This window comes from Helianthus annuus, chromosome 14 (assembly GCF_002127325.2).
Source record: "Helianthus annuus cultivar XRQ/B chromosome 14, HanXRQr2.0-SUNRISE, whole genome shotgun sequence".
NCBI lineage: Eukaryota > Viridiplantae > Streptophyta > Magnoliopsida > Asterales > Asteraceae > Helianthus > Helianthus annuus.
Genome location: NC_035446.2, coordinates 91,203,844 through 91,220,610, shown reverse-complemented (window position 1 = coordinate 91,220,610; position 16,767 = coordinate 91,203,844). Strand labels below are relative to the sequence as shown.

The 16,767-nt window shown below is 39.7% G+C and overlaps 1 protein-coding gene across 3 annotated transcripts; it reads right to left on the bottom strand.

Moving 5' to 3' along the window:
- Window positions 1–985: 985 nt before the first annotated feature.
- LOC110908511 (hypersensitive-induced response protein 1-like) lies at window positions 986–16,565 on the bottom strand. Of its 3 annotated transcripts, XM_022153466.2 has the most exons (8): window positions 16,327–16,559; window positions 15,587–15,759; window positions 15,290–15,359; window positions 15,073–15,112; window positions 14,870–14,989; window positions 14,544–14,640; window positions 14,169–14,367; window positions 1,931–2,456 (listed from the first exon to the last, which is right to left on the bottom strand). In XM_022153466.2, exons 2-7 carry the CDS (start codon window positions 15,645–15,647, stop codon window positions 14,213–14,215), a joined length of 543 nt encoding a protein of 180 aa, XP_022009158.1. In that variant the 5' UTR covers window positions 15,648–15,759; window positions 16,327–16,559; the 3' UTR covers window positions 1,931–2,456; window positions 14,169–14,212. The 3 variants fall into 3 exon arrangements, with proteins under 3 accessions (XP_035838459.1, XP_022009158.1, XP_022009159.1); XM_022153467.2 differs by lacking the exon at window positions 14,870–14,989; XM_035982566.1 differs by lacking the exon at window positions 14,870–14,989 and having other exon boundaries at window positions 986–2,456; window positions 15,073–15,359; window positions 16,327–16,565.
- Between the last annotated feature and the right edge of the window lie 202 nt (window positions 16,566–16,767).

Sequence of the window (16,767 nt, the reverse complement as noted above, 5' to 3'; positions counted from 1 at the left end):
AATTTCAGCCTCTTGAACTTTAAGTTTTTGTTTAGCGATTTCATCCAGTTATTGGTTGATTGATTCTTCTTTTAACCTAAGCACGGTTTTTAGTTGAATATTTTCTTTATAAGTTTTACCATTTCGATCATCATTATCTTTCATTGTGGTTTTCAGCTTCTCAAATTTTTCAGTGATTTGACGGTTTTCAAGAACTAACTTTTCATTTTCTTGTCTAATCCTTTCATGATCAGTTTTATCATTTTCAATTTTGTTAGTTAACTCTTTTATCCGTTCAGTTGAAGCTTTAACCATCTTGTCACGATTAAGAATTTGATCCTCAACGTTTCTGACTTTCGCTGTCAGATCATCAACCTTCTTTCCGTTGAGATACGTGACTGTATTACAAAATTTGCATTCTTTGATGCAATTTTTGCAATCAACATCCCCATTGACTTTCTTACCTGATTCAGTCGTTGACGTGTTTGAACTGACCTGGCTTTTAGACTCAGAGACGGATTTAGAATCTACCTCAATTGCCTTAGCTGCCAGCACCTTGTCAGCCATCTTTCCAAGGTTTTCAGCATTCAACTCCTGAGTAGTGTCAATGATCCCTGTATCAACTTTCTTTGACTTCTCTATCTCTTCTTTCTCCTTCTTCTCTTTCTCTTCTTTCTCCTTCTCGTCTCTAGTTCCCCACCATTTATTCTGCCAATAATCATCATCATCTTTTAACTCTTTGATTATGGCCTCTAAATCAAGAGTGTTATGGTCAATAGCAATATTTCCATATGGGTCAAGATAACACTCCCTATCTGGATCCCATCTATTTGCTCTTTTTGCTTCCGAAAAGATGCCAGATATTCTGATCATTCTGTTTGTGGCCAACAACCTTCTGTAATTATACTTTTGTTCTTCAGTTCTGTTGTCTTTCCACGGAACAGGTTCATTCTTTGCCATGAAAGCGTAACCAACCTCATCTTCCTCCGGTAACAGTTCACTCCAGTCATAACCCTCATCATCATAAATCACCGCAAGAGCTCTAGATTTCTCTTTGTTCTCTTCAATTTGCTTCATTCTTGTCGGCTCCGATTTGTTTTGATGATATATCGCCTTCTTGTAGTAATCTTCCCTGAACGGGTTCTCAGACTCATCAGCATATGCGTTTCTGCATTCACGTTTGAAGTGACCTTTTTGCTTACACTTGAAGCATGTCACCTTGGACTTGTCAAACCCCAACTTGGTAGATGGTCCACCAATTGACTTCCTGCCGGTTATCTCCATGAAACGCTGTGCTCGACGAACAGCACCGGCCATGCACCACCTTATGTTGATCAGTTCCATTTCTTCAGGATCTAGTTGATCATAATCTTCTTTCGTTAAGTTGGTGTTGCCAATCTTCCCAGCTACAAGGCTTTCATACGATTCCAAAACCGACGCTAGGAAAACCATATGCTGCTTTACCGACTCCTCACTGAAATTCTGAGCGTTCTTCATGTCTACAGCGATGTTGCAATGAAACAAATTCTTTGCATCATATTGGTTTGAATTTGGTGAAGATCCACTGTGATATCCACTGCTTTGACTTTCTTTGTTCGTTGTGGAGTCATTCTCAGCAAAAAACGCAGTTTTGGGAGAATTGTTCTTTGGCATCATGCTCTTTGGATAATACAAATCCAAGTTCTACTGGTACGATGAGTGATTGACTTTGTATGTCTTCTTTAGTTCCAGCTCGTGACTTTCAAGTCTCTCAATCAACAAATCCACAGTAAGATCTGCAGGCTTGATTGTATTCTTCAGCATCAATGCATAGTACTGCCAATCCATTTCATCTGGTAATGAATCAAACAGCTTGTCAACTAGCTCATCTTGAGGATAAGAAATTTCATGTCTCGCTAGTTCCAGTTTTAGTTGCTCAAACCTCTCAATCATTTTATAGACTGACTCATTCTTTAAACATCCAAACAGATCAAACTCCTTTTTAAGCAGTTTCTTTTTGTTTTTCACAATTTCTTTACTTCCTAAACATTTGTTTTTCAACTTTTCCCAGAGATCTTTAGAACTAGAGTATTCGATCAGAGAGATTATATCTTCACGAACAGATTGAAACAGCAACGCAATACATTTCTGCTCAGCGACAAACGATTCTATCTCATCAGATGTTGATAAAGTTTCACCCTTTTTGCTTCCAGCATCGTATCCATTTTTGAGACTCTTCCAGCTAGGAAAAGCAAAAGCCATCAACCAATCTTCGAATTTCTTTGCCCACCGACTATATTCTTCAATAGCCATCAACTTCGGTGGTTTGTTGTAAGTTCCGAAAGCACTTTCAACTTCCAAAGCATCCGATAATTTCTTCCTTGCATTTGGCGGGTTCTCATTGTTGTTACTTGAAGATGTATCGTCTCCCGAATTTCCAGCAAATGCGTACATGTCGCTAAACGGGTTCATGAAAATGTCATTCATCTTGAACGTACCTGAAAAATCAGCAAACACTTAGAAAAATTTTTGAAATTTTGGAAAACGGTGATTTCGAGCGAAATTAGCTATTTCGAGCGAAATCAACAATCAATGTTGAGCGAAATAAAAAAAAACTGATTATGAGCGAAATCAAGAAGTACGTTTCGAGCGAAATCAGTTTTTGACTAATTTCGAGCGAAATCAGCTTTGTATCACACGAGCGAAATTAGCAATGTATGACCCTACGAGCGAAATTAGGTATTTCGCTCCAAACGACCAGGATATTTTCGAGCGAAATTAGCAGTCTTCAAGCGAAACCTTCTATGTATCTTAGGAGCGAAATCAGGTTATTAGGTTGTTTTTACCATTTTTAAGCCGAATTTTAACCTGATTCTTTCTAGGATTTGTTAATTCTATGTTTTACACGTTATACTCGAAATTCAGGTCATTTCAACCGTAGGAACCAGTTCAAATCAGAAAAGTATGAGAAGAAGTGAGTAGAAGTAAGAGAATCTGGTAGAAACAAGCTGTAGTAGTATGAACTCCTCGTCCTGAGCTCTGATACTACTTGTTGGACCGTTGTATGACCCTAAATAGTCAGTTAAGGCTGTTCATCTTTGTGTACAAAGGCGGAATCAGTGTAAACAAAGTAACATCAGCTTTTCCTCTTAATTTCCTCTTATATTACTGAAATCCAAGCTTTTACAATGTATTCTGACAAAAATCCGGCAGCACCTCAGCTTAGATTTTGCTCTAACTGATACCGAATGAGATCACACATCAAGGTATTTATAGGTTGGCTGATTTCGCTCCAAACAGTCAGGAGCGAAACCCCACGTGTAATCTCGGGCGAAATCACAAACTAACCCACAGGAGCGAAATTACAAGTATCTAATTTCGCTTCAAATGACTCACATGTCATTTTGAGCGAAATTAACATCTTAAATCCTAATTTTTGTTTTTCGACTCTGTACAACCTATCTAGACCTAAGACTCGATACAGACGTAGTTAACAGACATTTAGTGCACCAACAATATATCAAACCTAAGGAAGTGCTTGGCAGACTCAACCTAATCTATACCATTAGAAGACGTGCGAATAGACAAGAAATTGAATTTCATGGAAAGACCAATAAAGATTCTTGACTTTCAAGAACGAATACAAAGGAAGAAGACAATTCCCCTAGTGTTGGTCAGTGGGAAGGTTAGAAAGGACCCAAGAAAACTTGGGAATTAGAAGAAGAAATGAAAGTTAAATACCAACAACTGTTTGAATAACTTTCAAATTTCGAGGATGAAATTCATTTTAAGGAGGGTAGAATGTAACAACCCAATTCTTCTGGTGAATAAAATCCAAAATAGCTCGAATAAACCCGTAATCAAAACCCCGAACGTGTACGATGACAACAGGCACGAAAATGAGAAAACCCAGTTTTGGGCCTCGTTGCGCTCCGCGACGGTGATTAGGAAGCATGGTCGCATAACGCGACGCTTCATTTTTGCCTGGAGACATGTGTCGCCACGTGGTGCCACGTGGCAGACCTGCAGGGGTGACTAAGCACACCTAAGCCTTATTTCACCCCGTCGCGTGACGCGACGGGTATTGATGATGTTGGTCGCGTGACACGACAACATCAAAATTCAGCTATAAATAGAGCGAGAATTGGCATTCAAATTGTTCACTTCTTTTCTTTCTCTCTCGAAGTACTGTCATAATACCAAATACTCCTAAAACTCTCGAAACTCTGCTGCGTAGACGTGTACGAAACCATGATCACTGGTACGACACCTGTTCGATCGATTTGAATCCAATCAACGGATGCCAAAGTGCCGCCTGAATAAGGCTATACTTTGTTGACTATGTTGTGGTTTTGATCTCGTGATTGTCGTTAAAGTTTATTCGGTTTTACACTTATGCGTAGTATATTCTGTTAAATTAGATAGCTAGTTATCAGAAAGCTTAGAACCAGGACTATAGACTTATAAGAAGCTTAACTATCTGAAGGCTTAAGAACTGCAAAATAGCAAGGTGAGTTCCTCTGAACCGTTTCTAAAACGGGATGTGATGTTCTAACTGATTGGTAATAACTTTAGAATCAACTATGTATGGCATCTGTGATATGTGGCAATGATTGATAGGATGATTGAGGGTTGGGGTATGTATCTGATTTAGCCAGTGGAGTTTGTATACATAGCCTGGTTATGTAAACATGTTGTGCTTACTCTGTTCTTATCTGTTTGTCAAAATTATATCTGATTGATGTTATAGTCGATGAATATATGTTTTGAATAAAATCATTTATGTTCATGAACTCACCAGTTTATACTGAGTCCAAAATGTTTTTCGGGCACACATCCTAGGTGTCAGGTGATTGCAGGAATCGAGGATGATGAGATTTAAAGAGATAGAGGTCTAGAGGGCTGTTGAAGATTTAGATCGCTATTTTAGTCAAACCTCACGAGTAAAAACTGAAGTTAGAATGGTGAAAAAAGAATTGACGCGAAATGTTAGTTTTTTTTTGTAAACAAACTAACAGACATAGCCGTAATTCGATACTTGTAGGTATACCCGATATGCGGGTGTAATTACCTGATAGGTGGGCCTCGTATGAGACATAATCTTACTATCAACTTTTTAAGTATGATAATAGAACTATCAATACCCTTACCAATTCCGTCCAATTGCCATCCTCTTTAGGCACAACTTGATAGTTTTATCCCATAGAACATGTTAAAATGTTTGAGGTGGATACGACAAGTTAGACTATGTGGAGTGGATGGCATGGAGTGGTGTGGGACGACCATCCACGCCGGGCACACCGCTCTGGATAATGGCGGGGGGGGGGCATGCGTTTTGTTTTCTCACATGGCGTGGGGCGAGGTTGGTAATGACGTGACGTGTCATGGTTAGCTGTGGAGTTTGATTTTATTTTTGATTGGTTAGTCTATTTTCTTAAAAAAAACGTGATATTTCAAACCCCTTACACCACGTGTTTTTTAAGTCTGCCCCTTTGACGGCGTGACAGCCTGTTGCAATACCAAGTAAATCTCAGGCATTAAAGACTTATTCTAGAAGGAAAAAGAAGCAAATCGAGACAGCTGTGAACAACCAGCAATTCAATGCTATTTTTGGCAGTCTGTTTAACCCATTCGGTTATATTTAGCAATGAGCTCAAATGGGATCAATTATCATAATTCTAGGATCAATTGCACCTTAATTCTAGGATCAGCTACTTTTCAATTATCAGCATAAATAGGCAGACTAGTTCATTGTTCTAGCATCCGATTATTACTTTTTACTATCATTTTGTATTTGGAGACCTTGCCCCTCTCGAATCGGGCCTTATCCTTTCCATTGAAATAAAAGCTAGTCTGCAATTGTTTTTCTTATTTTCTTGTTCCTATCATTGGTTCCATTGCCGGGACACGAAGAGAATAAACCAAGATGGTTCAGACCCGAGGCAGTTCAGGAGAGACTAACCCACCACCAGATCCCATAGCTGCACAGTTGGCCGAAATAGCAGCACGGTTGGAGTGTGTAGAATCCATGAAAGAAGACCTCGCAGCACTGAAAGCAGGAGATAACTCAAGAGGAAGCCGAAATGAAGAAGGAGAAAGCCATTGGAGGAATAGGCAACATTTCCGCCCATACAACAAAATTGATTTCCCTACTTTTAGTGGGGGAGATCCACGCGGCTGGTTATTAAAGGCGGAAAAATACTTCAGGTACTACCACATTCCTGAGGAAGACAAAGTAGAAGTAGCCTCATTGCATTTGGAAGGAGACGCTCTAGATCTCTATTCTTGGTTTGCCAATGACCAACCCATAACCTTTTGGGAAGAATTATCACAAATTTTTACAAAAAATTTCGGTCCAGCCGAGTTTCAAAATCCAGACGAGTACCTTTGTAGTGTTAAGCAAACGGGTACGATTAATGAATATCGGCAAGAATTTGCTAAACGCTCTTCCCGAGTTTCAAATTGGCCGGACCATTGCTTATTGGGGGTGTTTCTAAATGGGCTTAAAGATGAATTAAAAGCTGATGTGAGGATACATAAGCCTAGAACCGTTTACAACGCAATGAGTTTAGCCCTGGAGTTTGAATCTAAACTCACTCATTCGCGATCGGTCCGAAATACAGCCACTTCTACCAACAACAAAACTCCATACTCTGAGTCCCGAACAACTACTCCTTCAAACCTTAACCCTACTACCGTTCCAGCCCGAAATAATCGTATATCAGACACCGAGAAACAACAAAGATTTTTAAAAGGTGAATGTTTCAGGTGTGGCGATAAGTATGCTCCTGGGCATAGGTGCAAAACCGGAACACTCAAGGTGTTGGAGGCAGAAGAGGAAGGGGAAGAAACTTGCGGAGATGAAGCCGGGACTGACTCAGATCGTGATAATACTGCTGAGATCAGCCTACATGCTATATTGGGAAAAAACCCACCCCACGACTATGAAAATCAGAGGTATGTTACAGTCAACCGAGGTCTTGATTTTGGTAGATGGGGGGTCTACCCACAACTTCATCTCTGATATTCTCATTAACGAGCTCCACTTGGCTACTCAACCTGTTGCACCTTTTGGGGTACAAATTGGTAATGGAGATATCATCCGTTGTAGTAAGATATGCAAAGGTTTGAAACTGGAGGTAGATGATCTTAAAATTTTCCAAGATTTTCACCCATTTTCATTAGGAGGGGCGGATTTGGTATTGGGGATCCAATGGTTAGCCACCTTGAACACGGTACAAGCTAATTGGAAGGAATTGTTTATGGTTTTCACGATTGAAGGAAAAAAATACAAGTTGCGCGGCATTGAATCAGGCCCTCAAAAGTCTTCAAGTTTCCAACACTTAGCTATTGAACCCATCTCTACACCTGCAATACACACCCAGTTACAGCCAATTGTTGACCAATATCGAGCTGTTTTTGAAGAACCTACACAACTGCCACCTACACGTTCCCAAACTCATTCCATTTCCTTGCTACCCAACACCAGCCCACCCAACATCAGACCTTATAGGTACCCGTATTCTCAAAAAATTGAAATCGAAAAGCAGGTATCTCAACTCTTGTCTGATGGTTTCATACAACCAAGCACAAGCCATTTTTCTAGTCCAGTATTGTTGGTAAGAAAAAAGGATGATTCCTGGAGGATGTGTGTGGATTATAGGGCTCTTAACAAAGCTACCATTGCTGATAAATACCCGATCCCAAATATTGATGAATTATTAGATGAGTTATATGGCGCAACTATCTTTTCAAAGCTGGATTTGAAATCTGGTTATTACCAGATCCGAATGACACCAGAGGACATTGAAAAGACAGCTTTTCGAACTCATTCCGGGCATTATGAGTTCAAAGTTATGCCTTTTGGCCTAACAAACGCCCCTTCAACTTTTCAGGCTGTTATGAATGACCTATTTCGACCATTCTTGCGTTGTTTCATCCTTGTTTTCTTTGATGATATTTTAATTTACAGTGCCAACATGGAGCAGCATCAAGAACACTTAGCTCAAGCATTGAAGTTATTGCAAGACAACAAATTCTTTGCCAAGATGTCAAAATGCTGTTTTGGTCAAGACCAAGTTATCTTTTTGGGCCATGTCATCACTAAAATGGGAGTACAAGTGGAGGAAGAAAAGATAGCAGCGGTTCGGTCGTGGCCTATACCAACAAATGTCAAGCAAGTGAGAGGATTTTTGGGGCTGACCGGATACTATAGACGATTTGTCAAGAATTATGGTATCATAGCCCGCCCACTTACAGCTTTGACCAAGAAAGACGGTTTTGTGTGGTCGGACGCAGCACTAGCAGCTTTTGAGGCTTTGAAACAGGCTCTAATGTCTACCCCTGTACTAGCCCTACCAGATTTTTCAAAACCCTTTGTGGTTGAATGTGATGCATCTTCAGATGGTATTGGTGCTATCCTGTCCCAAAATGATCATCCGGTGGCGTATTTCAGCAAAGGTTTTTCCCCTTCAAACAAGTTCAAATCTGCGTACGATCGAGAATTGTTGGCTCTGGTAATGGCAGTCCAAAAATGGAGCCATTACTTATTAGGGCGCCACTTTATTATTCGGACAGACCACTACACGTTGAAATTTTTGTTGGAACAGCGGATTACCACCACTGAACAACAAAGATTGTTGTTAAAACTAATGCCTTTTGATTTTTCTATTGTTCACAAAGCAGGAAAAGAAAACAAAGGAGCAGATGCATTATCAAGGCGACCACATTCAGGAGAGTTTTTAGCACTGATAATTCCCTATTGTGTTGAAATTGAAGAGATCAAAGCAGGCTTACACATTGATCCGGTGACTAGCAGCTGGATCCGCAGGATAAAGGAGGCTCCGGATAATGACACTGAATTTACTTTGGTTAATCAACTCTTATTCTACCAAGGTAAATTAGTGATACCCGACATTCCAGCTCTACGACTCAAACTGTTGCAGGAGGCACATGATACCCTGAGCGGTGGACATGGAGGATTCTTAAAAACTTACAAAAGGCTGTCCACACGGTATTATTGGCCAAAAATGAAAAATGATATCCGTCTGTTTGTACAACAATGTGTAGTGTGCCAACAGCAAAAGTATCAGGCCCTATCTCCAGCTGGTCTTCTTCAACCCTTACCCATTCCCGAGCGGATTTGGGAAGATGTGTCAATGGACTTCATTGTGGGCTTACCCCCTTCTAACCGAGTTGATACCATCCTGGTTGTGGTGGACCGTTTAAGTAAATATGCACATTTTATGTGCTTATCACACCCGTACACAGCCAAACATGTAGCTGCTGTTTTTTGCAAAGAAGTTATTCGGTTACACGGGTTCCCGAGATCTATTGTCTCGGATCGTGATGTGATTTTCCTCAGTCATTTCTGGCAAGAACTCTTTCGTTTGAGTCAAACAAAACTCAAACTGAGCACAAGTTATCATCCACAAACAGACGGCCAAACAGAAGTTTTGAACCGCTGTTTAGAAGCATATTTGCGCTGTTTTGCCTGTGAACAGCCGAAGAGATGGGGTGAGTATCTAGCTTGGGCAGAATACTCATATAACACGGGATATCATACATCAACGGGCACAACCCCATTTGAAGTGGTGTATGGGCGGGAACCTCCACCTTTGGTACCTTACATGATGGGAGAAACTCCAAATGCTGATTTAGAACAGCAACTGATCGATCGGGACCATATGTTAAAACTTCTCCGTGACAACCTACAAAAAGCTCAAAGCCGCATGAAAAACCAGGCCAATACGAAGAGAAGAGACGTTTCTTTCCAAGTTGGAGACTTTGTTTTCTTGAAATTACAACCATATCGACAGAAAACACTCGCTAAGAGGAAATATGAGAAACTATCACCCAGGTTTTTTGGCCCATACCGCATCAAAAAGGTCATTGGCCCGGTTTCGTATGAGCTGGAACTCCCTCCTGATGCACGGATTCACCCAATTTTTCATGTTTCAATGCTTAAATTGGCCCATGGTGACTTTTCCTCTACGCCAACTCCTCCATTACCTATCACCAACGATTGGGAGTTACGTGTACAACCAGCCTCCATTCTGGATCATCGCTGGAGCAGTGAAGCAGGTAAGACTGTTTTGGAAGTCTTGGTTTCTTGGAAATCTCGTCCAATTGAGGAATCCACTTGGGAACCATACGATTTGTTAGCTGAGCAGTTCCCCAATTTCAGCCTTGAGGACAAGGCAAATTTCCAGGAGGGAAGTAATGTTGCAATACCAAGTAAATCTCAGGCATTAAAGACTTATTCTAGAAGGAAAAAGAAGCAAATCGAGACAGCTGTGAACAACCAGCAATTCAATGCTATTTTTGGCAGTCTGTTTAACCCATTCGGTTATATTTAGCAATGAGCTCAAATGGGATCAATTATCATAATTCTAGGATCAATTGCACCTTAATTCTAGGATCAGCTACTTTTCAATTATCAGCATAAATAGGCAGACTAGTTCATTGTTCTAGCATCCGATTATTACTTTTTACTATCATTTTGTATTTGGAGACCTTGCCCCTCTCGAATCGGGCCTTATCCTTTCCATTGAAATAAAAGCTAGTCTGCAATTGTTTTTCTTATTTTCTTGTTCCTATCACAGCCACATATTGTTTCATACCTTTTTTTTTCAAGCGCCTCCATTCCAAGCAATCTTAACACGGTAGTTTTAATTAAATAAAGATGCTTGCAAAATATTTTAGGATATATTTGTTGAGGTTTTAAAGTAAAAGAGTTGTTGGATTTAAGAAGGCTCGAAAATCGTGTAGGGTTGAATATTGGAGCTAAAAAATAGTCATTTTTTAATGATTTTATAGCTTAGTGGATTTTTAGGGTGAGACAAGACTTTAGGATCAATAGGTTCTGCGTTCGATTTTCACAAGGGGGTTTTTACCATATTTATTGGGTTTACTCCTAAATTGTTGTATATGCATTATGCCTAGTGGAGATGGATATGATGTGACAACTCGAATTTCCAAGATTCGATTTCATATGTATTACACGATCATGTATTGACTAGTTGTTTATTTGCACATTTGGTTGCCATGAAATTTTATACGTTTTGATTGTTTGACTGTACATAGTTGTTTGTTTGTTACATTGCGAAACTTGTAAATGTGTAAACTAGTTAGTGTGAAACACATTACATCACACAAACAACCTTCGAAGGATGTCCAACCTTCGAAGGATGTCCACGTAACATGGCTCAAGGATCGAAGGATCACGAAACATATCCTTCGATCCGAAAGATCAAGCTTTCGGCTTGAAGGGTCTCGAAACATATCCTTCGGGCCAAGAAGAGATCCTTCGACATCCTTCGGCCCAGTCATTCAGATGGGCTTGGCCCATTTCTGTAATACGTATATATACGTATAAGCACGCAACCGGCTGTCATTTCTGTCATTTTTCAACCCTAAGAGCCATTTCACTGTGACGGCAGACTAGAAACCACCGGAACCCTTTTTGCGTGACCAAACCCTCATCTCGGTTAGTAAATCTATTTGATTTGATTTGATCGTTCGTTCCTCTGCGTATGTGCTCATATGTCGTGTGTTTTGGTTGTTGAAGTAATCTGAAATTGATGCATGATTAAATATTAGGATTCTTGTTACGATATTGATGATATAGTTTTCATATAGGATTGTTGTTGACGGATATGTATATGATTCTATGTGAAACTCGTTACGATTGAATACTGATTTCTGGGTGGCGTTAATCTGGATTTAGTCATTATTTCTGATAGGGTTTGATAATGTATTACTGTGTGTTAACCGGTTTCGGGATACGTTTAAACTAGGATTCATGCTAGGCAATGATTTCGGGATGATTGCGTTATGATTAGATGTGCTAAATGAATTCTGATGATTTGGTAATGATGATGACGGCTGCACAGACGATTAGGGTTTCTGTTTCTGTGAACGTAACTGATTTTGAAACGTAACTGATGGTATCGAAAGATACTTGTCTACTCGAAACATAGTCATAGTCGATAGATGCTTATTGTCGAAACATAGATGTGACCGAAAGATACTTGTCCTTCGAACCATGGTAACATTGACCGAAGGATAGCATTGACCGAAACAAGATTAGGTTGACCGAAAGATACCTTAGGTCGAATGATGGCATGTGTCTCGAAACATAACTTTTGGTCCGAAAGATAACTGTGATAACTTGTATTTGTCGAAGAATCACTAATGTGTCGAAAGATAAGGTTGGATTCGAAGGATGGTAGGTTATAAACATCCTTCGAAAGATAGTGGAATGTATATTTAATTTACTTGACATGCCATGCTTGATGATGAAGGTTTACATTTGTAATTGTGTGACACTCGATTTGCATGCGTATCGTTGTGAACATGAACTGATTTGTTACGTGCATACAATAGGACTTGATTAATTACTTGTGAGTGCATAACCTAGCATACCGAGCAAACCAAGGTGAGTTCACACTCTTACCAAGGCATGGGATTCCCGGGGTGTTGGGAATGGGATTGAAAGGATAAGGTTGATTAGATACATTATTGACACTATGACTAGACTACCACATTACTATCCTCGGATGTGAAGGATACTTATACTGATCACTATCCTCGGTTGTGAAGGATACTTATACTGATCACTATCCTCGGTTGTGAAGGATACTTATACTGATCACTATCCTCGGTTGTGAAGGATACCTATACTGATCACTATCCTCGGTTGTGAAGGATACCTATAGTTACGAGTAGTCTAGTGGTTATACAACGTGGAACACCACCACCAGTAACGTGGAACACCACCACCAATAGAACATACAATCGGCCCAGTAGAGCCACTTGTTACAAACGAACTTACTATTACACATTTACTTTCTGTGAACTCGCTCAACTAGTTTGTTGATCATTCTGTTACATGCCTTGCAGATCGTTAGGTACTTGGAGCTTGCACACGGAGGAGCTGGTCGTTGTGGGGCTTGGATCGTGATCACCTTGTTAAACACTTTTGATGTCTGATACTTATTTGCTATGGGTTTTACAATAATACGCTTCCGCTAAACAATGTTAACTTACTTATGTTTTGGAAACACCTTTCATATGGAAATGGTTTGGATTATAATGTGTTTACTTTTACTTTATACAATGTTCTGTATGATTGGTGGCTTGATCCTGGCCAGTCACGCTCCCAAGCGGTGATACTCCGCAGGTGGATTTTGGGGGTGTGACATATGATCGGGTGGTTCCGTTGATGCCACGATAATACTCCAGTGGTTCATCAGTGATCCAAATTTATCGTTCAAAAAAATATATATATATATAGTCATGTAATTTGTTAAGCCTAACCGAATACACTTAAAATTGTGTAACTCAAATAAGATCCATTTACCTTTTTTATAAGACTACGCGGTATGGAGCGTGATGCCCATGCCACCTCACCAAGAAATGAACAATCGCGCCCCCCCTTCCATACCAGGGGCGCCATTGAGGCGGACCATATTGATGGTTTGTGAATGCAAAAGCGAACAATAACGAGGCTGTGTGTGTGAGGTTGGAGGGTTGTGATGAAAGAGAGGGGGGAGGGGAGGGAGGGGAGGGGGCGCTATTGATGAAAAAGGGGCTTTATTCCATAACTTGGTTGTTAGAGCATGTGTGGCGTGGTTTGAAGATTTAGCCCATCCCTTTGGCATTATGTGACATCAAACTCCTCCTTCAAGATCAAGCCCCTCCACCGGCGTTTTCACAATTACGCCAATACCAATTTTGATCGAATCATGCCCCAGGGGCGGTGTACGGGGCACTATAGGGCGTGATCTTTGCCACTTCATGCCCAAAAATATTACCACTACAGGTGGTCTTAAAGGGGTGACTCTATTGGTGATGTGGCACTGAGGTGACACAATAAAGTCCCTAGGGGCTCCAACCATACCCTACAGCCATGTCAAACAAACTGATATGACTCTAAATGAGTTATAACTAGAAAACCGGACCGCGCGCGTTGCGACGCGGCGGCGAACCAAATTGACATGTAGTCGGTGTAGTCGATACGAGCGGACATACATTGTGATGTGTGTGGCCAAAAACAATTGTTCAATGTAAAGACATTAACAACCACAACCAGGTTGTATCTTGACGGTTAAATGAAGACACAGACAGAGACTAACAAAGAGACCAGAAAAGACTCAGACGGAAAAAGTGAAATGAATCCTACAAATTAAGAACAATAGAAGATGTACCCGCTGCGTTGCGCCAGTTGTTTGTTATATTCCACCTAGGTCAATCAATGTTGAATGGTTTCGTCCACAATGGCTTGCCGTTGACGGGCTATACCCAAACCCGACAGGTATTTGGACTCCGCTTCCCCCTCGGCTCTCTTGATTTGCAGAATTTTCTCAGCTTCCGCCTTCTCAGTAGCTGCCATCCGCAACCTTGCAGCTGCAATATACTTGGTTAACAACTTTGCCTATCTTTTTCTTTAAATAACCTCTATTATTCATAATATAATATTTACTATAATGTATTATTTTTAATCCTTGAACAGCCAAAATTAAAAAAAAAAAGTAAACGTTTATATAAAAAATCATATTTGGAAAACATGGTTAGAAGTTTACCAGCATTGATCTCATTCATTGCCCTCTTAACATGCTCATCGGGTTCTATATCAACGATCAATGTCTGAACTATCTCGTATCCGTATGCAGACATCGCCTACAAAGAATATTAAGAAGAGATAAAAACAGATCAATAATCAATAAACGATACCTTTTCAAGTTCTTCTTCAACGGCTTTTGCAATTTCATTCTTTTGCTCAAAAGTGTCATCGAGATTCAGCTTTGGAACAAAAGCTCTTATGACTAAGAATATATATAACATCCCATATTAGAAAATAAATACAGTTATATAAACATAAATTGAGTGGATGAATGTTTGTTTGTACCATCAAACACATAGGCTTGGATTTAGGACCTGGTGTTGCTGAGCTTATAGAAAGCATCGCTTGCTTTATAGCGAGAGCCCGGTATTGTATGGAAGCGACAACATTGACGAACACATTATCCTATAAAAGCAAAACCCATGCCCCCAAAAAAAGTAAAAAATGAATATGACAATTTAAAGAGGAGGAGTTAGGTAATTAATTACCTTTGTTTTAGTCTCGCACTTGACATCCAGCTGCTGAACTCTGAGAGTGATTTTCAGTTTGTATCACGGATTCGTTTTTGGGGTTTAGTATTTGAGTACACTTTGGATGACTTTTGACCCAGTTTCGCTTGTCCCGTTAAGAATCAAAACACATCCCAAATCAACCCATTCATACTGATCTATATCAAAATCAACATCATATTTAGAGTAGATTTACCTCTGATCTTTGTTTTCGTTCATGGTTGGTATAAACAATTGTAGAATCAAAATCTTGTTGAAAAACTCTCCTATCAAATATTATAATGAGTACATCAGTAAGTTGAAATCCAAAAAAACATCAAATAAAGGTCAAAACACTCTATCTTATAACAGATTTACTGCAGTTGATTTTCCGGTTATGATTAATTAAATGACATAATCACTCTCTTAAAGCACATCCAAACGCTAAAACGCCTCCAAAAAGTTGATATGTTCCATCGTAAAACTAAGCATTCTATTAAGAAAAATAACTCACTGATGAGAATTATAGTTATGGAGATGTTGGTGTCCATCAGAAGCATCAGAAAGGTAGCCATGGAGATGATGGTGGCATTGTTGATGAAGTTGTTGATGCAATTTCGCAACTTTTTGCTTCAACCGAGCAACATCTGCTTCAGAAATAGCAATCTCCTCCAGCTCCGCTCTTGTCTTCATTTTAAAGGTATATGACTAATCAGAAAGTTTAAAAAGAAATAGCTCACAAAAGAAATCGGTTAAACGGGTTGAAAGTTGCCCAAATTGTATTGCTAAAGCATATAGCCTCTTAATTGGGTTATCTTGTAGAATCTGAGAGTACACCATAAAGTTATACCATCGTTTGTCACATGAAATATTGTAGGGTACACCTCATTAACCTTATCATAAAACATATACTTAAAAAAAGAGCTCAAAAGTAAAAAAGTTAGGCTTTTAAGCAGGTGGGTTATTCGTTTTGATGAATATGGACCAAACTCCAATTAGTTCTTGGAGTTCATCTTCAGCAAAATAATAACATTATCAAATTCTTTTACATACCTAGTTTGAATATATTAATTTCTATTGATTCTGCATCAGTTTTACAAATGGTACACATTCGCAACAACTTTCGAATTGAATTATATGAACACATTAAAGTTGCTCCACCCAAATAGGAGCCGAAGAAGACCACTCAAATCTGAAAACAATAACATAAACCTAAAGTTAACTGAAATTAGAAACCCAGTTTGTTAAAGGTACCTGTTGGAGCCCTAATCTCGGACGAAAACCATCGTTTGGGTTGTTGTTGACGAAGTAGATAACGCTGTGAGCTTTCGATTTGGATTTTGGCGGTGCCGTGACCACCACATCTCCGCCGTGACTCCGCTACAGCTCCACCGTGGCTGCGCTACCGCAGAAGGTGGGATGGCGACGCTGCCTCTCGGTTTTTCTCCCATTCTCTCTCTACATGTGTGTTTGGCTAGGAATAAATGTGTATGTAAATGGATAATGGTTACAACCAAATTAACATATGGTACAACACCAAACTGCAGAGAACACACTTTAAGCTTGGAGTACAACCATATGTAGCCTAACTGTGTTGTAAATTAGAGTATATATAAATTAGGTTGACAGGACATAACAAATAGGTTAAAATATGTGAATCATTGACGAGTCGACCTATCTAATAAAACAAATCAA